The sequence below is a fragment of the Phoxinus phoxinus genome, assembly GCF_949152265.1.
Source record: "Phoxinus phoxinus genome assembly, chromosome: 25".
In the NCBI taxonomy this organism is placed as follows: domain Eukaryota; kingdom Metazoa; phylum Chordata; class Actinopteri; order Cypriniformes; family Leuciscidae; genus Phoxinus; species Phoxinus phoxinus.
This window is the reverse complement of record NC_136900.1, coordinates 21,207,971-21,226,815: the sequence shown is the minus strand read 5'-3', so window position 1 is coordinate 21,226,815 and position 18,845 is coordinate 21,207,971. Positions and strand designations below refer to the sequence as shown.

General features: G+C 36.7%; 3 protein-coding genes across 7 annotated transcripts in view; 1 reads left to right on the top strand and 2 right to left on the bottom strand.

Annotated features, from left to right (window-relative positions):
* Positions 1-556: 556 nt before the first annotated feature.
* cops2 (COP9 signalosome subunit 2) lies at positions 557-7,548 on the bottom strand. 2 transcript variants are annotated; one of them, XM_079603399.1, is made up of 14 exons: positions 7,447-7,548; positions 6,763-6,876; positions 6,610-6,687; positions 6,292-6,417; positions 5,428-5,478; positions 5,036-5,125; positions 4,780-4,857; positions 4,523-4,697; positions 3,091-3,269; positions 1,959-2,011; positions 1,744-1,841; positions 1,555-1,637; positions 1,405-1,463; positions 557-1,298 (listed from the first exon to the last, which is right to left on the bottom strand). In XM_079603399.1, the coding sequence occupies exons 1-14, from the start codon at positions 7,498-7,500 to the stop codon at positions 1,154-1,156; spliced, it is 1,383 nt and encodes a 460-aa protein (XP_079459525.1). In that variant the 5' UTR covers positions 7,501-7,548; the 3' UTR covers positions 557-1,153. The 2 variants fall into 2 exon arrangements, with proteins under 2 accessions (XP_079459525.1, XP_079459526.1); XM_079603400.1 differs by lacking the exon at positions 5,428-5,478.
* Positions 7,549-7,581: 33 nt separating this feature from the next.
* galk2 (galactokinase 2) lies at positions 7,582-13,603 on the top strand. Of its 2 annotated transcripts, none has more exons than XM_079603396.1 (10): positions 7,582-7,818; positions 7,936-8,051; positions 8,134-8,257; positions 9,245-9,335; positions 9,412-9,558; positions 9,642-9,740; positions 10,437-10,589; positions 11,534-11,744; positions 12,125-12,326; positions 13,148-13,603. In XM_079603396.1, the coding sequence occupies exons 1-10, from the start codon at positions 7,769-7,771 to the stop codon at positions 13,353-13,355; spliced, it is 1,401 nt and encodes a 466-aa protein (XP_079459522.1). In that variant the 5' UTR covers positions 7,582-7,768; the 3' UTR covers positions 13,356-13,603. The 2 variants fall into 2 exon arrangements, with proteins under 2 accessions (XP_079459522.1, XP_079459523.1); XM_079603397.1 differs by having other exon boundaries at positions 7,660-7,818; positions 7,963-8,051.
* A 155-nt stretch (positions 13,604-13,758) lies between these two features.
* The window catches only part of atp8b4 (ATPase phospholipid transporting 8B4), a 35,615-nt gene continuing 30,528 nt past the window's right edge, over positions 13,759-18,845 (bottom strand). For all 3 annotated transcript variants that reach the window (XM_079603394.1, XM_079603393.1, XM_079603395.1), the window contains 3 exons: positions 16,914-17,052; positions 16,427-16,557; positions 13,759-15,781 (listed from right to left, as the gene is read on the bottom strand). In XM_079603394.1, the coding sequence (XP_079459520.1) occupies positions 15,455-15,781; positions 16,427-16,557; positions 16,914-17,052 (597 nt within the window). In that variant the 3' untranslated portion in view covers positions 13,759-15,454. The remainder of the gene's footprint in view (positions 15,782-16,426; positions 16,558-16,913; positions 17,053-18,845) is intronic.

Here is an 18,845-nt window from a genome sequence, read left to right as displayed (position 1 = left end):
TATTCATAATAAAAGCAATAGCAGTAATAATAAAATTATTACATTTTTTTTAGGCTGCATATACAATTTTATAAGGATTGTGTGTGTTCATGTAATATTTATATTAGCATAAATATAAAATAAAATGATTTGAAAGTTCCAAAACATGCAAAAGTAAGTGAAATCCCATTATAATTAATTCTTGATAATATTGTTGTTTATAAAATTATATAGATGATTTATGTATATAAATATATACGTGATGTTTTTTATATTATATATTGTTTACATAACACGTTGTTTAAAATGTAATAGTTTCATTGTTAAATGCCTAAACATACAAATGTATGTGAAACCCCATTGTACTTTATGGGATTAGTTATTCCATCTGAGGACTTTTGGCCATATGGTGTATGCATGATATTTTCTGTGATCTGATTAAGAAAATTAATCGGTCTATTCATTTTTATTTATTTATAATATTGCCTGTATATGATAGCTTTATAATATTGGTCTGTGTTACTGAGATAAACTTCATTGCTTATCACACATAAAATCATAAACCATTCCAGAGACATTTTCCGCTGAAGCAACAAATGCATTCTTTATTTTTGTTGTTGAAAAGTGAAACAGAAGAGCTAAGACAGCATTAAAGTTTCAACAGATCCGTAAAGTTTGGTGAGGAATCCTAGCAATGACGGCACTTTCAATACGCATGTGCTGCGGTGCAACAGCATAAAACTCAACTGAATCTTATGCAAACCAAGTAAAACATGCTGACTCTAACAAGAGACAGAGTTCAACAGATAAATGACTCAATTTCACACAGCACGTCTTCACGCTTTCCATTTAAGACAAACAATATAAAATGTCTGCCAAGTGCCAATATGTGCTATTGAAGAAACTTTTTTTTCAGGTGATGCAAACATATTCATATTAGAGACCTAACAAATCAGTACAGCAGACATCCTGTGGGAAAACTTCTGCTTTGTTAAGGACATTTAAAACTGACGTATGTGACTACAGCTGTAAAAATACAAACTAGCCAAATTACGCTCCCGCTTCAAGTCAATCTGAGATCGGGGGAGTAAAGGGCTTGTTAATGTCACTGACAGCCTGGAATCGACCGGCTGCCTGATGGGTGAATTTGTTCTCCGGGATCGTCAGTGTCAAATCAAGCGAGTTTGCTCACAATGGCCTGGTTGAGAGAGTTCAGCTGATTGGTCCATCTGTCCAGAGCGGTGTATCTGGCTCCGCCTCTTTTCTGGTGATCGAGCTCCAACAGCTGATTGACCTGGTCAATTCTACCGTTGATTGTGCTGAAAGACGTACAACATCAGATTCATATATATTTGCTGTGCAAGAGTATAATAAAAACGGTGTACATTTTTTAAACAATCTATATAAATTTTTTATTAAACTTACTTGTCTAAAATACACTGCACCAGCAAGCTTTCCACATCTGAAACATCAATATTCAATTCCTAAAGAAAAACAGGGACATGAAAGCATGTTATAATTAATAATATAATATATTTACTATAATATAATAACTAGAACATAATATAGATTTACCTTTGAAATAAATGGTATGTGTATCCTCGTGTAAGGCTTAATCAATTTGATGAGCACTTGCGTTCTTATGTTACGTAACAATTCTGAACGGAAAAGGAAACACAAAAATATGACTCCCAACATTTGATGTATGAGATTTATGAAATAAGTAGAATATGTACAAGGAAGCCGAAAGCCGCCCAAACTGACCCTCAATATGTTCTCTGATGAAGGGGTCGTCCATTATGTTGCTGTGATTCGTCTTTAGGATTTTCTCAAATTCTGTGATGTCATTGTTCTGGTAGGAACTAGACAAATTATAAGCGATTAACACCATAAAATGAATCCATTCGGACCGTAAAAATGTAGTTCCGGTAAAATAGAAGAGCTCCGGATAAATGAAAAGTGGTGTTGTGCACACTTACCTTACTAGGTTTGTCATTGCCAGGATTTCGGGATCATTTTTGTAAGGTTTTGCCTAGTCACAGAGCCACATAGAAATAATTAATATTTTAGTTATATTATAGACCATAAAATTTGACCTTATGACCAGATAGAATCTGCAGTGTTGTGCTTTTATGCACTGAAATGAAACAATAATGAGTCCAACATACTTATTGGTCAATGAAAGCAAATACACCAAAATATTTCATATATGATAGAGATGCACAGATTACAATTTTCTAGGCCGATTCCGATTTTTCATTGAGTTTGACCTGCCGATACCGAATTTAGCCGATTCCGATTTAATTTTTTCTAACCATTTTACAGCACACACAAATATTTATTTTCTATTTTTTCTTTAACCCCTTTCACGCGCAAGTTTAAAATATTCTAACTGACCCCCAGAGTGAGTTTTTTCAAGGTGACGGTCACAATAACACGGTTTACACAAAAACTTGTCATCAACTATCTGATATTCCGATTCTCAAATACTTGTGAGTGTGATTGGTCGTTTAAAAAGCTTTATAAATAATCTTGATCTATAACGTGAGATGGGCGCCGCCATGTTGTCCTGTCAGTCGGATTTACAGCACGTGAATTCATCAGTTTCTCCCGAAATACATGCAAGAAAGTGGCCGGTGAACTGTGAGAAGAATAGAGTTAACTTTATAGTTACTTCCACCATGTTTGTCTGATATGAATAACACACGTCGGCAAATAACATTTGAATAGATTGTTATTGCTGCCTCCACAGACATCAGTGTGTATTTTACAAACTCCAAATGTATTGTTTTACTCGTGCTTATGTGTATTTAAATGTCAGCTAAATGAATAAATGTAAATGTAAATGTATGAAACCTAAAATAAACATTATGAGGTTGAAAAAACTGCATAGTTGTGATATATGACAGCGCTGAACGCGCCCCAGAACGCGACACAGAAATAAAAATCCAATATATGGGACCGTAGTCACCGTACCGCTCAAAAGGGTTAACCATGCGGCGCCCGAGTGCATTTGACCAGCAAAAAATCGGCATATGTGCATCTCTAATATATGAACATGCAATGATGAAGAATGTGTAGAATTGTGTAATTGATGGTGCAGATATGGACCTCTTGAGAATCAAACGGGTTGATTCCAGACTTCATCAGCATGTTGGCCAAGACCAGGTACTTCAGACAAGTGGTTCGTCTGGGGCTTCCAGACTCGTCATAGTTTTTGAACGCCTCGAAAAAGTCTGTGTGTGCCTTCTCGAACTCGCCCTCCCTCAGGTGCATTTTACCACCACATTCTAAAGAGAACAGGCCACAAGTCAAAGAAGATTAGTGGACTTCCCAATTGGACACCATAAACAAAAGAAACTTTCCAGTTATACACAAAAAATAAATAAATAACACAGCAAATTGGTTTCCAATTATTCACAAAAAACAAAACAAACAAACATGCTTATTATACACAAAACAAAAGTAAACTTTCCAATTTAAAGGGTAACTGTTGTCATAATTAGAACAGAAAATGCCACTTTTAAGATTGACCGTATTTTCGTTTTCGGTCAAAATGCCTTTTGAATGGGAGTGCTAGGGGCGCTACAATGATCAAAATCGCTATATATAAAACACTAAGGCGGTTCGACAACATGAAACTGTGCTTGAAGCGTCACCAGGGGCTCTACACATGAACTTGAGCAGACTACATTGTTTGTGTGCACAAAGTTTACTAAAAATAAAGGTTTTGTACGACTCACTTAATCAGTTGGCTACTTTATCAAAAGTACTCGATCTCTGAATGCAACGTAACAAGAGGAGAGTAAAGATGGAAAGCTCTTAAATCTTGTTTCCATATACATTCTAAGTGTCTAAGTTATCATGCTTTTCATTGAAATTATAAGTTCATGACATTTCCTCATATGGAGTCAGTTCATTACGTTGCATTCGGAGATCGACTACTTTTGACTGACAAAATTCCAGCCACCGGAAACAATAACTGATAAAGTGAGTCGTACAAAACCTTTCTTTTTAGTAAACTCTGTGTACACACACAATGTAGTCAATGCTGGAGTTCATGTGCAGAGCCCCTGGTGACGCTTCAAGCACAGTTTCATGTTGTGTCGAGCCGCCTTAGTGTTTTAAAAATAGTGATTGTGATGCTATCATTGTAGCGCCCCTAGCACTCCCATTCAAAAGGCATTGTGACCGAAAATGAAAATAAGGTCAATCTTAAAAGTGGCGTTTCCATTCTAGTTATGCTTTTACACTAATGTTTGACTCGGGCAGATTAACAAAAAGAGCCTAGGTTGCAATTTGGCGAGAGTAACCCTGTAACACAAAACAAAATCTTTCCAATTGAACACAAAACAAAAATTATTTTTAAACGCAAAAACAAACAAACATTCTTATACAAAAACCAAAAAATAAATAAAACAAACTTTAAAATTGTACAAAATAAATAAAACAAAAACCTAATTATGCACAAAACAAAAACAAAACGCTTCATCTTAACAACTACATCTTTGGTATTAAAATAGACGAAACATGTGTAAAATACCTCTGATGACTCCCATGATGAGTGGGTGTGGGATGGCTGATTTAATGTGTAATGACTGCTCATAGAGGGCTTTCAGTTTCTTGTTGTTTTTCTGTGCCGTATACATCTGAATCTCCAAAGCATAGATCTCCAACAGCTGAGTGCCCTTCTTCAAGTCGTCCTCTCCGTCATCCGTCTAATTAAGAACATCGATCGGTTTCACACATTTAAAGACATTGAGGTTTTCTTATTCATGCGACACTGATCGTTTACTCTACCTGACATGACTGGTGCAATTGCCTGAGGATTTTCTGGAGCTTTCCAAACTCTTCTCTTTCCAGGTACAACTTTCCCAACTACATGAAACAGAGGAGCAGAAGTTAGCAGCATTCTGTTTGCTGGTCAATATTAAAGGGCATTGCATTGACAATTATTATCATAGAACTGTGTATATTATTGTTCCTGATACATAAGTGTATATCTGTACTACAAAACAGATAATTTAAATACACAATGCACTGCCACAGCACAAACCTTGGTGTTAGTTTTAAACCAAAGTCTGTCATTTTTGGCATCTTTTAAAGCATCCAGCGTGGTCTCGTAAAACTCTTGAAGCAAGTCCATCTGGAAAAAAAGGTAAATAGATAAATATTACTTTATTGTCTTTAATAACATAATGATCTTTAATTTTTATATATAAAGTGTGTGTTTATGTGTGTGTGTGTGTGTGTGTGTGTGTGTATTAGGGCTGTCACGATATCAGTTTTTTAACACTACGGTTATCGTGGCCAAAAGAAGTCGAGTGACGATATATTACGATATCTACAGAAACGTTAAAAATGTTATCAGTCAAATTAATCTTTAGTTTTTTTTTATTTTGTGTTTTGCTTTCTTTTTTTTAACCAATGAATCACACCATTACATACAACAATTACAACAACTGAGACTCTGGCTTTCTCTGGCTTCTTTGACACTGCCTAAGAAATAGGAGACAGAAAGAGAAAATACTGTCAAGTTCAACAGTATTATAAATGAGTTTTAAACACAACTAATAGCTTAACTTGTTAACTTGTGTCCGCATTAGGAACCCAAATCCAAGAAATGGCAAACCCAAATTAAAATACATAATTCATGAAGCCTTTCTACTTCAAACATTGTAGACTAATTTAAAAGAATTTACAGAGAAAAGAACATTTGGCAGCTTGTTGTCATATCGCCAGAATTTATTAAATCCCTGATAAAATTGTGAGATTTACGGAACATTTTTAAGACGATGCTACGTGATTTCATTTAGGAGACTGAAATGCTAATCGTTTTTATCTTATACAATTTATGAGAATAACAGCATATTTTACTCCAAAATCGAGTTATAGAGTCAGTCGAGTGATTGAAATATCTTCATTCTATGAACAGATGTGGCTTTTTCATATCATTTTATTACAAATGCTATGTCGATTAGCATTGCATTATGAATATACATTATCCTTACGAAAATAACCTAGAGTGCTTGAAAAACATGTTGCATGTTTTCTTAATTTTCTCTAAATCCCAAAAAAGAAAAGAAAAAAGTTTTGCAATACCACATCCTATTGTAGTTTGGGATATACTTACTCGTTTTAAATATTGCGGTTATCGCGATATATTGTCACACCCTTAATTAACACAATTTCGATATTTCAGGGTTTGTATATCACGGTTATCGTCAATGCCGGTATATCGCGACACCCCTAATATATATATATATATATAAATATATTACTGAATACAGGAGTTTAAAATGTATTAAATACCTGTTTGGAGGTTGAGATATAATCTAGAATAGAGTTGATGGATTTCTCAGAGTAATTTCTGGTGACAGCACTCCTAATATACGTCAAAAGCTGTTTGTACCGGTTCATCATTTCAGGAAAATTTGTCTGTAAAAATAAGAATAATAAAATAAAAAACAAGTTATCAGATTTTATAGTACATCATTAACTTTTTTTTTTATATATAGTATTATTTTATATTTAGTTGGCTAAAAACATGTTAGACAATACAGGAGAGTAAGAAATTGATTTATAAATATTACTTCTTATTCAATATATCGTGCAGCTATTGTTACACACCAGTTTGAAGTTGATCTTAATCATCTGTTTCAGTGCTTTAAAGCCCCATTCTCCTTTCTCACCCTCCAGTTCCAGCACCTGCAAAACAGAAAATAGTGATTATTACACATATTCAAAGTTACAGTACGGATGCAGACACAGAAAGCGTCTAACCTTCTGGAAGCTGCTCAGGGCTGCTTTAGGATCATCTTCTTTGAGGGCTTTTGAGTTGTAATACTGATTCTCCAAATCAACATTGGGCTCGGAGTTGCTGTCCTCGGAGTATTCCTGAAGAGAAAGCAAACACATGGTAAATGTAACGTTAATTACAGCTAAAGGATCATTTGATCATAAAGGATTAATTCAAGTATTTGCCTGAAAAAACATCTTGAAGGATATTGTACAGCTTAATGGTGCATGATTGCTATGATTATGACAACTGCATGACAATAATCACGTTAAGATTATTTACAACTGTACATCTATACGTAATAATCTATTTAACAACAAACCGAAGTCGGATATCATGCAGTTTCATAACCAGCAGCACATTAGCTATAATTTAGTCAACTTCACATGAGTCTGCAAGTTATTAATAAATACATAAGAGATTCAACATCAGGAATCAGGTTTGTAAATACATCGCATTTCTTACGAAACTTCAAATAAACCAACTTAAAGAAGGCTGTCATATTTGTTGACTTATTAACAGTATTAGCAAACTAGCCACCTGCTAAACAACACCATTGCGAAATTAAGTCCCTAATAACACGCTAAACGACAATTACTGATGTCGCTACATTTGCTTGGCATTGAATTGCATGCATTTACAGTTGAGTTTATTTTAGACAGCCATACCAAGTCGTAATCCTCTTCATCATCGCACATGAAATCATCTTCCATGTCAGACATTTTGACCGGAGAGAGAGACTCTTACCCACAATGCTCGCCGGCAAAGCGTTATGACATCACGCCGCGCGTTCTGTACGGTGCGCGCGCAGCTCCGATTCCTCCCGAGTGTTTCCGAATCCAGTTTGCGGGATTCGTGTGAGTTTCTTCCGTGTTGTTTAGGTTTTAGACGCATGATTCCGGGTATGACAGTCAGCTGACGGCACTTGTACGGTGTCAGTCCACTCCTGCATAGTGTACTCACTGTAAAACAAAGATTAAAAACAGCACAATGGCCACAAATCCGCCGAAAATCAAGGTGCTGCTCAGTGGAAATGAAAGGTAACGTTAAGTTGCGACTGTGCAGCTATTCGGAAAAGTTCGATTGTGTATGAATGGAGTCGATTTACATCCTATTTTTTAGTTTTAATTTTCATGTTTGTTTTTGTTTGTGCTTAGACATACACTTTCCCCTCTTTTTGTTAGGTTGCAGAAACTGAAAGAGGCTTTTCATGGAAAATATGGACAAATGCCTCTCTTCTACGCTCGTGCTCCAGGGAGGGTGAATTTGATTGGTGGGTTGCAAGCAGTGTGTAAACATAAGGAATACCATCAGCACTGCATTTTATGTTTTATCATAAATCTTATCATTTCCAGGTGAGCATATTGATTATTGTGGCTATGCTGTCCTTCCAATGGCTATAGAGCAGAATATTCTTGCTGCAGTTTCTGTCACTGACTCCCAAACAATCCAGATGACTAACACGGACCCCAAATACAAGTGAGTAACAATGTTCTTTATCTTCTGTTCTTCACAATTGAATTGGTCACATTTTGTCAACAAATTGTTATTAATTAATTAATTAATTAAATTATGAATTCGCTTATTCACTCGCTCACTCAATTATTCACTCACTCACTCACTCACTCATTAGTTAATTCTCTCTCTCTCTCTCTCTCTCTCTCTCTCTTTCTCACTCATTCATTATTCACTCACACACTTATTCACTCACACAATTCATACACTTACTCATTCATTCACTCACTTAATTCATTCATTCACTCATTCATTATTTACTCATTCACTCACTCATTTATTAATTAATGAATTTACTCACTTGTTAATTCACTCATTCATTATTCACTCACTCACTTATTCATTATTCACTCACTTATTCATTAATTAATTCACTCATTCAATTAATTCACTCACTTATTAATTCTCACACACACACACACACACACACACACACACACACACACACACACACACACACACACACACACACACTATAATTATCTCATTCCTTCATTAATTCACTCACTCACTTATTAATTCATACACACACACACACACACTCACTCTAATTATTCACTCACTCATTCATTCATTATTCACTCATTCATTAATTCACTCATTCAATTAATTCACTCACTTATTAATACACACACACACTCACTCTCTAATTATTCACTCATTCCTTCATTAATTCACTCACTCACTTATGAATTCATACACACACACACACACACACACACACACACACACTCACACTCTAATTATTCACTCACTCATTCATTCATTATTCACTCACTCACTTATTAATTCATACACACACACACACACACACTCTAATTATTCACTCACTCATTCATTCATTATTCACTCACTCACTCACTCACTTACTCATTCCCTTAATTTATTAACTCAGACATTCATTCATTATTCACTCACTCACTCCCTAACTTATTTATTTCCTTCTTACAGGGATTTCGCTGTGTCTGTTGATGGCATCACCATTGACAGAGAGAATCCTCAATGGTACTATTACTTCCTTTGTGGAGTGAGAGGAATCCAGGTGGGGTGTTTAATGACACACATAATGCATGTTTGCATTATAATCAGTCATTTGACCCTTGACCTCGTGTTTGCAGGAGCACTTGAGCTTGTCTTCATTGGCAGGGATGTGTTGTGTGGTGGACGGGACTATCCCGGCCAGCTCAGGGCTCTCCAGCTCCAGTGCCCTGGTGTGCTGTGCGGGTCTGGTCACCATGGAGGCCAATCAGAAGTCTCTTTCTAAGGTAGTCCTTAATGTAAATCCTCTAACCTGCATTACACACAACTGCTGCTTATCATAGATGTGCTCGCTTTGGTTTCACTTCAGGTGACTCTCGCGGAGACGTGTGCCAAGTGTGAGCGTTATATTGGCACTGAGGGAGGAGGGATGGATCAGTCCATTTCTTTCCTGGCCGAGGAGGGAACAGTAAGCCACGTGTATTTCATATTTGTTCAAACAATATACGTGGAATTTGGTTTATTTTTGAAGGGTCGATGGTATGACTTTTTGTTTGTGTGTATGATCATATCTCATTTTTTCAAAAATATATAAAAAATACAATTCATACATACATACAGTGATCGAATATACCTTTTTTATATGATGAACATGTTAAAATTCATCAAATTAATTTAGATATTTTGGGGGGAGTAGTCAAGTTGTCAGGGTGTTGCATTTTGATATTATAATGAAGACTGCCTCATTCAATTTTTTTTAAGCTGTTACTTGTTAAAAATCTCATATAGTACAACGACCCACATTTTTTACATTTATAATTTACTAAATTAAAAATTCATGATGTATAATTTTTTTTTTTTACTTTGAAAATATATATTTAAAAACGTTTTTAAAGTAATGTTTAAAATGTGTTACATGTATTCAAGATTTAAGGAAAATTTAGAAAATTGACATTTGAAAATTGACACCACATGACATTTCTTCTTTTGAAAATTGTATACAAGTTATTTTTTTACCATATAAAACCAACATGAACACATTTCTAAGGCACATGTGTTTTAACGTAGAATTTTAAACCTCTTTTTTAAACATTTTTAACTCTATGCATCTACATTACAAATATGTTTTTGAGGATTTATCTTGATTTGACTTTTTTCCCTCAAGGCAAAGCTGATCGAGTTTAACCCGCTGCGAGCCACAGACGTGAGGATGCCCGACGGGGCGTTCTTTGTAATCGCCAACTGTTGTGTGGAGATGAACAAGGCGGCCTCGTCTCACTTCAGCATGAGGGTGGTGGAGTGCCGCATTGCCACAAAGGTCTGAACGTCAGGGATGCTTCTAGAATGATAGTTTAGTCTTTGTAATATAAGATTTTTTTGTTTGCAAGTTCACCAAACAAAGTACACTACAGTTGAAAAGTTTGGGGTTTTGGAATAAGTCTCTTCTGCTCACCAAGGCTGCATTTCTTTGATCAGAGATATACAGTAAAAATGAAAAGTAATATTGTGAAATATAATTACAATTTAAAATAATTGTTTTCTATTGTAATATGTTTTAAAATGCAATTTATTCCTGTGATCAAAGCTGAATTTTCAGCATCATTACTCCAGTCTTCAGTGTCACATGACCCTTCAGAAATCATTGTAATATGATGATTTGCTGCTCAAGAAACATTTCTCATTATGATCAATGTTGAAAACAGATGTGCTGCTAAACTTTTTTTTATTTTTTTATTGGAAACTGATACATTTTTTCAGCATTCTTTGAATAGAAAGTTCAAAAGAAACTTAGATCAAAACAGCATTTATTTGAAATAGAAGTCTTTGTAACATAAATGTCTTTACTGGATCTTTTTGATCGATTTAATGCACCCTTTCTGGTGAACAGTGGTGTATATATTCTGTAGTTTTAATCATAATAGTGAACGCTTGGGATGTTTGGTTATAAGACCCCAGTGGTGAATTTAAAAGTAAGTACATTTAACATGATTTTACAGTAGGTGGCGCTGCAACCAAATATAATGTGGTATTTTAAGGGCAATAATAAGAACAGTTTTGTGCAGTTGCTGAGATGATTTTAGAAATTTGTTGAAATTGGCACCAGATTTAAATCTACAGATCTACAAATCCAGAAGCAGTTATTAAGCTTTAGGGATTGGCCACTAAATTATTGTTGGTAATGCACAAATTCCTAAAAGTTGATCTAGTTCCCAACCACCTTTGCTTGAGTATACTGATAGTAGAAGGTGTGCATGTGTGCAGATGCTTGCTAAAGCGCGAGATGTGGACTGGCGGCGTCTGCTGAAGCTGGGGGATCTGCAGAAGGAGCTGCAGGCGAGTCTGGAGGAGATGCTGGAGCTGCTGGAGGAGGTGCTTCACCCCGAGCCGTACAGCAGAGACGAGATCTGCGGGACTCTGGGAATCAGCGCAGAAGAGCTGGGTCAAAACATCCTCAGCGCCAACACACAACACGGTGAGAGACAACAGGAGCTCAAAATATGGTCTTACTGGGAAAATATAACAAAACGCTTTTGCAATAAATTTAAATATATTGATTTTATAGATATGATATATACTCTAAATGAGTAGTTTTATATTCCACCGTCGTTTTCAAATTGTAGTTCTTTCCTTCTTTAAAGATAAATAAATAAACATTTCTAATGTTGTGCTTCACCTAGTGGCTGGTTGACTTGGTTCATGACTTAAAGTGCTTTAACAAAGTTTTTTTTTTTTTTTTAATCCCTATCGGAAAAAATATGAATGGACCTTTATTGTAAAGTGTTACCAATATTGCATATTATTGCTGAGACAAATTGTCATTTTGCTCTACATCCTCTTCTGTTTGTTCCCCAGCGACTCAGTTTAAACTGTACCAGCGTGCCAGACACGTGTACGGCGAGGCTGCCCGCGTCCTGCAGTTTAAGGCCGTGTGCGACTCTTCCCCTGCCAACGCCGTCGCTCAGCTGGGCGACCTGATGAACCGCAGCCACGCCAGCTGCCGAGACCTGTACGAGTGCAGCTGCCCTGAGCTGGACCAGCTGGTGGACATCTGTCTGTGAGTGACCATCCTGCTGCCATATCACACATTATACACTTACAGTGGAAAACACTGTCGTAATATGCATTGGGTACACTACTGGTCAAAAGTTTGGAATATTTATTTTGTATGTTTTTAAAAGTCTGCATTTATTTGAGGAAAAATCCAGTAAAAACAGTAATATTGTGAAATATTATTACAATTTAAAAACAACTATTTTCTATTTGACTACATTTTAAAATGTATTTTTTTCCTGTGATGCAAAGCTGCCATTACTGTTTAAATAGATAATCAAAACTTGATACAGTATCATTCAGATGTTTGGGGTATGTTGGATTAAAACATATATATTTTCATTCTTTTGAACTTTCTATTCATCCAAGAATCCTGAAAAACAATGTATTATGTTTTCCACAAAAATATGAAGCAGCACAACTGTTTTTAACACTGAGAATAATATTAAGAAATGTTTCTTGAGCATCAAATCGTCATATTAGACTGATTTCTGAAAGATCATATGACACTGCAGACTGGAGAATTCAGTCTCAAAATTTAAATGCGGAAAATTCAGCTTTGAAAAAATGTTTTGTATGGAATTATTTTTACTTTTTAAAATTATATATATATATAAAAAAATGTTACTGTACTTTTAATCAAATAAATGTATCTTTGGTACATTATTCATTCAAATCTGAATGAATCTGAGTTAATTCACTTATGACCTGTAGTGTACTTCTTCTGTGACGTGGAGTGAGTCGCTTCTGTGGCAAACTACTGGACATCGCTTGAGTCCGTCTAATGAGTTGTAGTTTTAGCAAAACCTCTTCCTCTCTTCACAGGCAGGCGGGCGCCGTGGGGTCGAGGTTGACCGGAGCGGGATGGGGAGGTTGCACGGTTTCCATGGTACCCGGGGAAAAGATCGATTATTTTCTCCGAACCGTGAGTGCACGTTATTACAAGCCTGACGCCCGTCGATCCGCTCTGGAAAAGCAGAGTTTATTCGTGACAAAGCCGGGAGGAGGGGCGGCAATTTTCATAGAGGAATGAAAAGTATCAGAACAATTTTCTCTCGTTTTAGCTACACAATCAAGCCTCAGAAATTGGAGGAGGTGCGTATAATGGCAAATCTGATGAAAGGGACTTTATAAACTCTGAATGGGCATTTTCACTCAGTGATCATTTTATACCCAGTTCGAGGTTGTCAGGGCACTAGTAAAGTACCAAGAATTGCTCTATACATTCCTACTTTGAAAGCGTTCAAGGTCAATATTCAACATTCAATAAAAACATTTCAATGCTTCCAAGCCTCATCATTTACTTTTTTCATTTAATAATAAGCATGTCATTAGTGGTGTTTACTACGGTAAGCAATACACATCACTATTACTGGTGATCATACTTGCGTTTAGTGTTGTGAAAGTATTAATCTAAAGGCGCTTTTAGATTTACTGTTCTTTCACAGGCGGAATAATTTCAATAGGAATCTAAGTAACGTGACAGTGAATTTTGCGTGAGGCGTTGACAATAGACAATTAACTTTTTTTGCTCATGAAATTTCCCCCAAAATTTCACAAATGTGACCCTGCACCTTTAGACGCATACTGCATCATAGCAGAACATCATAGCAACCACCTAGCAACCCCCTGGCAACCACTCAACACCTTGGCAACAACCCACAGCACTCGTGTAAAAAATCTAGTAAAAAAATGTTAAATGAAACATGAAGGCAAACCATCCATTTTAAAATAAATTAAACAATGGCCATTTAATGCATATCATATAAAAAATGACAATGAATTGTATAAAAATCCATGCATTTAAATAAAACCAATAAACAATCTGGCATGGTCTTTGTTGACAAAATTGTACAGCAGAAAAATCTTATACATTCGTCATATATATATATATTTAACATAACATTAAAATAACGTCAACTGTACACTCATAAAAACAAAATGTTGCACGACGCCCCTCGTCAGATAAATTATTTTAGAAAATATTATCTACGTTAAAGTAGGCAATGAGGGCGATGAACAGCTAATATGCCTGTGATACATTCGGAGAGAGAAAAAACCAATGCCGACACGTTTCAAACGACAAACAGAACTGAAAGTACTTCCTTTGATGAAAGGAAAACAAAAAGGCACAAAAATTCCTTCCGTAAAGGATTGTTTGAAAGAAATGCCCACTTTATAGACCTTTGTAGTAGATAGAAGTGTAATTCTAGAAGTTTAATGGTGTAAATGCTTCAGTCTATCGCTTGATGGAAGGCACGACTCAATGAAACTCATTATTCTCACTTCGCTGAGCTGCATGCAAAAGCACTAACTATGGACAAGTGTGGAATGTCTTTACACTTCCTAAGAGGTTTTCTTTTTTTAGAAAAAGAGGTATGTTTAAAACCAAATTTGGCATTTTAAAATCTTTTAAAACTCATTCAATTGTTGAAAAAGCTAGAGTTTGCTTTGCAAAGCCAACGTAAGATTTACAGCCAGTGCTTTTTCTCTGAGGCATTGATCTCGCACATTCCTATTTAGCACTCATCCAGAAGCACGATTCATTTGGGTGTGCATTAGTAAACTGAGGGTATAGAAGCAACTTCCAGGTCTTTAAACATATCCACTGCAGATGGTTGTGTCTGTGTTTATAGTAACAAAACAAGAGGTATTAGTTCACACGCTTGCACTTATTTGCTCCCTTATGCCTTATTACCGCTAGTCTTATTAGACCGATGTCATTTGTTGAACGTAAAGGTTGTGCAGGTTATAGAGCTCGTGGATTTAACGTTTTAGATGTGCCTAAAACATCCGCAAACGTATAAAGGGAAGTTCTTAGAACTCGAAATACGAAAACGGCGCCTTTCTGAGAAAACGTTCGAATCGGTGAGAATACAAAATTAATCTGAGGTTCGTTTTCAAATTCAATGAACGGGTGCCTTGTGAGACGGCAACAGATTTGCATGAGAGTGAGGATTAGGTATCTGTGCTTCATTGTGCTGGCTCTTTGGAGTCTCCTGTGCATGTGTGGCCGTGCCCACGGGCATCTCTGGGAGCCCAGAGTGTGTCTGCCTAAAATCCATTATAATTTCTCACATTAAAGACGGGCACTATTTCCTCTTCCTTCAGTAAAGAAAGAAAAACAGCCCTTTATCTGGCCTCCAAGTCTTCCACCGTTACCTCTTGATTTTGGTGACTTTCCCTCCTAAATCTAGAGGTGGTTGAGGTGGTCTCTTCCGCATCGGTGGTGTTTTTCACCAGGTTGGTGTCCGCAGGGCCTCTCGACGGCGAGGAAAGTGGATACGTGGAAGTAGAGGATGTTGGTACCTTCATGTTCTTGCCGGAGGTGATGAGTTCTCCGTATCCCTGCTGGTGGGCGAAAGCGTACGCCGAGCGCCGAGAACTCGTCCTGCGGACTCTCCTGAGGTTCTGCTCTTGAGGACCCTGCCGCCTAGTGGCCTGCTGAAGTAAACGCACCTGCGGGAGGGCAAACGGTTTCGACAGCTCGTTATGATGTAGGCTACACCACCCCTCAAAAGTTTGTGGTCAGTAAGATTTTCTCTGTTTAAGAAAGAAATTAATACTTTTATTAAGCAAGGTTGCATTGGTGTCAATAAAGACATTTGTATTGTAACAATAGATTTCTATAAATAACTGCTATTCTATTAAACTTTTTTTATTCATCAAAGAACCCTGAATTTTTTTTATTATGGTTTCCACAAAAATGCTAAGCAGCAAAACTGTTTTCATTATTGGTGATAATAATAATAAATGTTTCTTGAGCATCAAATCATCATTATACTGAAGGATCATGTGACACTGAAGACTGAAGTAATGATGTTGAAAATTCAGCTTTCATCACAAGAATAAATTAAAAAATATATATATATTCAAATAAAAAACAGTTATTTTAAATTGTAAAAATATTTCACAATATTGCTATTTTTATCGTTTTTTTAAATCAAATATATGCAGCCTTAGTGAGCAGAAGAGACTCAAAAACATTTAAAAGATCTTCACAACCCCACATTTTTGAACGGTAGTGTATTCACTCATTCATAAGGACATATTAATAATTTTTTTCTTCCCACTGCTGTAAAACACATGTGTATATATATAAACCTTGTCAGTATGTGTTGGATAGAGGTCAGTCCTGATGAATCGGACCGCCACCATGGGCATTATACACACGACTGTGGTGAGGAGGATGACCAGCCACACAATCTTCTGATTCAGAGAGTTACGTGCGGTACCTACAATCAAGCAAAAAAATAATTTAACTTCAGTAATATTTGAAAAAGCTGTTTTATTGTACACCTAATTGTTCCCCTCTTGTTGAGATTATATGATCAGTTGACGACTACTCGCTAATATCTGACCATTTTGGTCGCAGAATGATGCAATCATTGATAACAAAATACTGTGAATATGGTTTTTACAATGGAATTTACAGCAAAAATATGATGTTACATCCACACCAGTAGATGTCAGTATGAAGTCCAACACCAACTGCCTTGGTTGTTTAGGAATTCAAATACAATATATATATATATGGCTAAACAATAAAAAAATACTAAAAGTACATCTCTAAATGCATTTAAATTCTTACCTATGAAAGGAAACTGGTTCGGGAATATGGTAAAAATGCCGTCGCTGTGCAATGCAAAAAGGATCGCAAAGTAAACAGCTAGACTGCCCCATATAAAGAAATGGTTCACAGCGGTCCAGTAGTTGGTGTCAAGCCCAATCTGAAACAAAATGTAATATTTCAACAATTGTTAACAAAAATTGTATAGAAACCCTGTTAAACTCTTATTTTGAATTAGTCTGTGACAGAACATGTGGGCGGAGTTCATATGGCATGTTGTAAAGATCGTATTTACAAGTTGAACGCACATGAACACCACCACAATGTTGTTAATACCAGTGAGAAGCTCAGGATTTTCTTTAATGGTGTGTTCAAGTTCTCCTTGTTAGGGATCTGCCTTCACAGCCTTGTCTGTTCGGTCTTTGTTCAATGTTTCCATGTTTGTTTTGAGCTTGAGCACATGGCTTTGTTTATGTTGGCCATGTGCTCCCCTTGTCTTGCCTTCTTGTTTTCTAGTCCTCATTTCACTAATTGTGCTCACCTGGTCCTCGTGTGCTTTCCTCCCTATATGTTGTGCTTTCTTGCTTCATGTCTTTGCTGGATTGTTGTGTTGTGTTGTGTTTGTAACTTAGGGTACGTTTACACGACAACGATATGCTTAAAACAGAGAAGTTTTTCTGTTGAGTTTTCCACGTACAGACGACGACACCATAGTCAAAACAATCCCCATTCACACGGATCCACGAAAACGCCTAAAAACGCTGCATTCTGCTGCCAGGCCATCTAATACCTAGCTTTCTCTTGTCGTGGACTTGTTTCACTTCAGTGATTTACTTTAAGTGTTTTGTTTTCTTGCCTTATATAGTCACACAACTCTAGTGTTTGCCCTGCCTTGTACTTATTTACTGTTTGAGGGGTTTTGTTCCTGTGTCTTATTTCTCCCCTGTTGTGTGTCTGTGTGTGTTCGAGTCCTGCCCAGCCCGAGACTCCACTGACTGCAATCCTGTACCTGGTGTGTGACGTGTATGCCGGAAGTGAGCTCTCGTGCGTGTACGTCACTCATTGTTTACACAGAACAGAGATTGTAGGTAAGACGAATAATAGAAATGGTACTTATTTGCGCTTATCCGGGATGTTTAAACCGACGTAAAAGAAAACCATTACGTATGTTTTCTTTCCGGCACTTGCGCAGACTAAGCCGTGCGCGCACACGTCACACACCAGGAAGTGCGCGCGACCTCAGATCACTTGGACGTGGTTGTGTACAAGAGGTAAAAATAATGTTCGTTTTCTCACACAAACCGCTCGTTTCGTGTCTTAGGCCATCAATGTGTACTTACGATGGGGAATTGTTCAATTTGGACTTCTCTGTGCATGCTCTTTGAGACAGTGACCGTAGACCTGCATTATATGACTGACAGACAAGAACGGTTTGACCTAAAAATATCACAATTGTAACTACTGCGGAAACAAAGACACCTACATCTTGGATGCCCTTGAGGCAGGGGCGGATCTAGAAAAAAAATCATGGGGTGGCAAGCAGGGTCAGGGATAATTTCTGGGGTGGCGAATGTTTATAGCGGGGGTACGCAAGTTTTGCTTGAGCGCAAGGCAATTTTTCCGTTTAGGTGAAGGCCGAGCCTCCCAAACTTATATAGAAAAGTAGCATTGCCCATATTATAAGTAGTTTTTTTTTTAACTCAGATAAAATTGTAACTTTTGTAAAAAAAAAAAAAAAAAAAAATCATCTTGGGAGCCACAGGAGTTGGCACCTGGCTCCTTATTTAGCTATAAAGTTATTATAATTCTTTGTCCTGTAAAAAAGTACTAACTGAGAGTGAGCCTCTGTAAGCACCTAAGTAGCTTCTAGAGCAGATGTGAGACATCACATTTGTTAAACAGACCAAAAGAACGATTCAATTAATCAGGCTTTGAAGATCTGGATTGCAACTA

Bases quoted from the DNA above. Each gene is read 5' to 3' on its own strand.
- cops2 (XM_079603399.1), bottom strand. From the start codon at position 7,500: ATGTCTGACATGGAAGATGATTTCATGTGCGATGATGAAGAGGATTAC. The intron at 5,479-6,291 runs GTATTTAATACA...CCTATTTCTTAG, and splicing joins ATATCTCAACCTCCAAACAG to GCAGTGTCAAAGAAGCCAGA. The intron at 2,012-3,090 runs GTCCATATCTGC...CTCTGTGACTAG, and splicing joins ACCCGTTTGATTCTCAAGAG to GCAAAACCTTACAAAAATGA.
- galk2 (XM_079603396.1), top strand. From the start codon at position 7,769: ATGGCCACAAATCCGCCGAAAATCAAGGTGCTGCTCAGTGGAAATGAA. The intron at 7,819-7,935 runs GTAACGTTAAGT...GTTTGTGCTTAG, and splicing joins CTGCTCAGTGGAAATGAAAG to ACATACACTTTCCCCTCTTT. The intron at 10,590-11,533 runs GTCTGAACGTCA...GCATGTGTGCAG, and splicing joins AGTGCCGCATTGCCACAAAG to ATGCTTGCTAAAGCGCGAGA.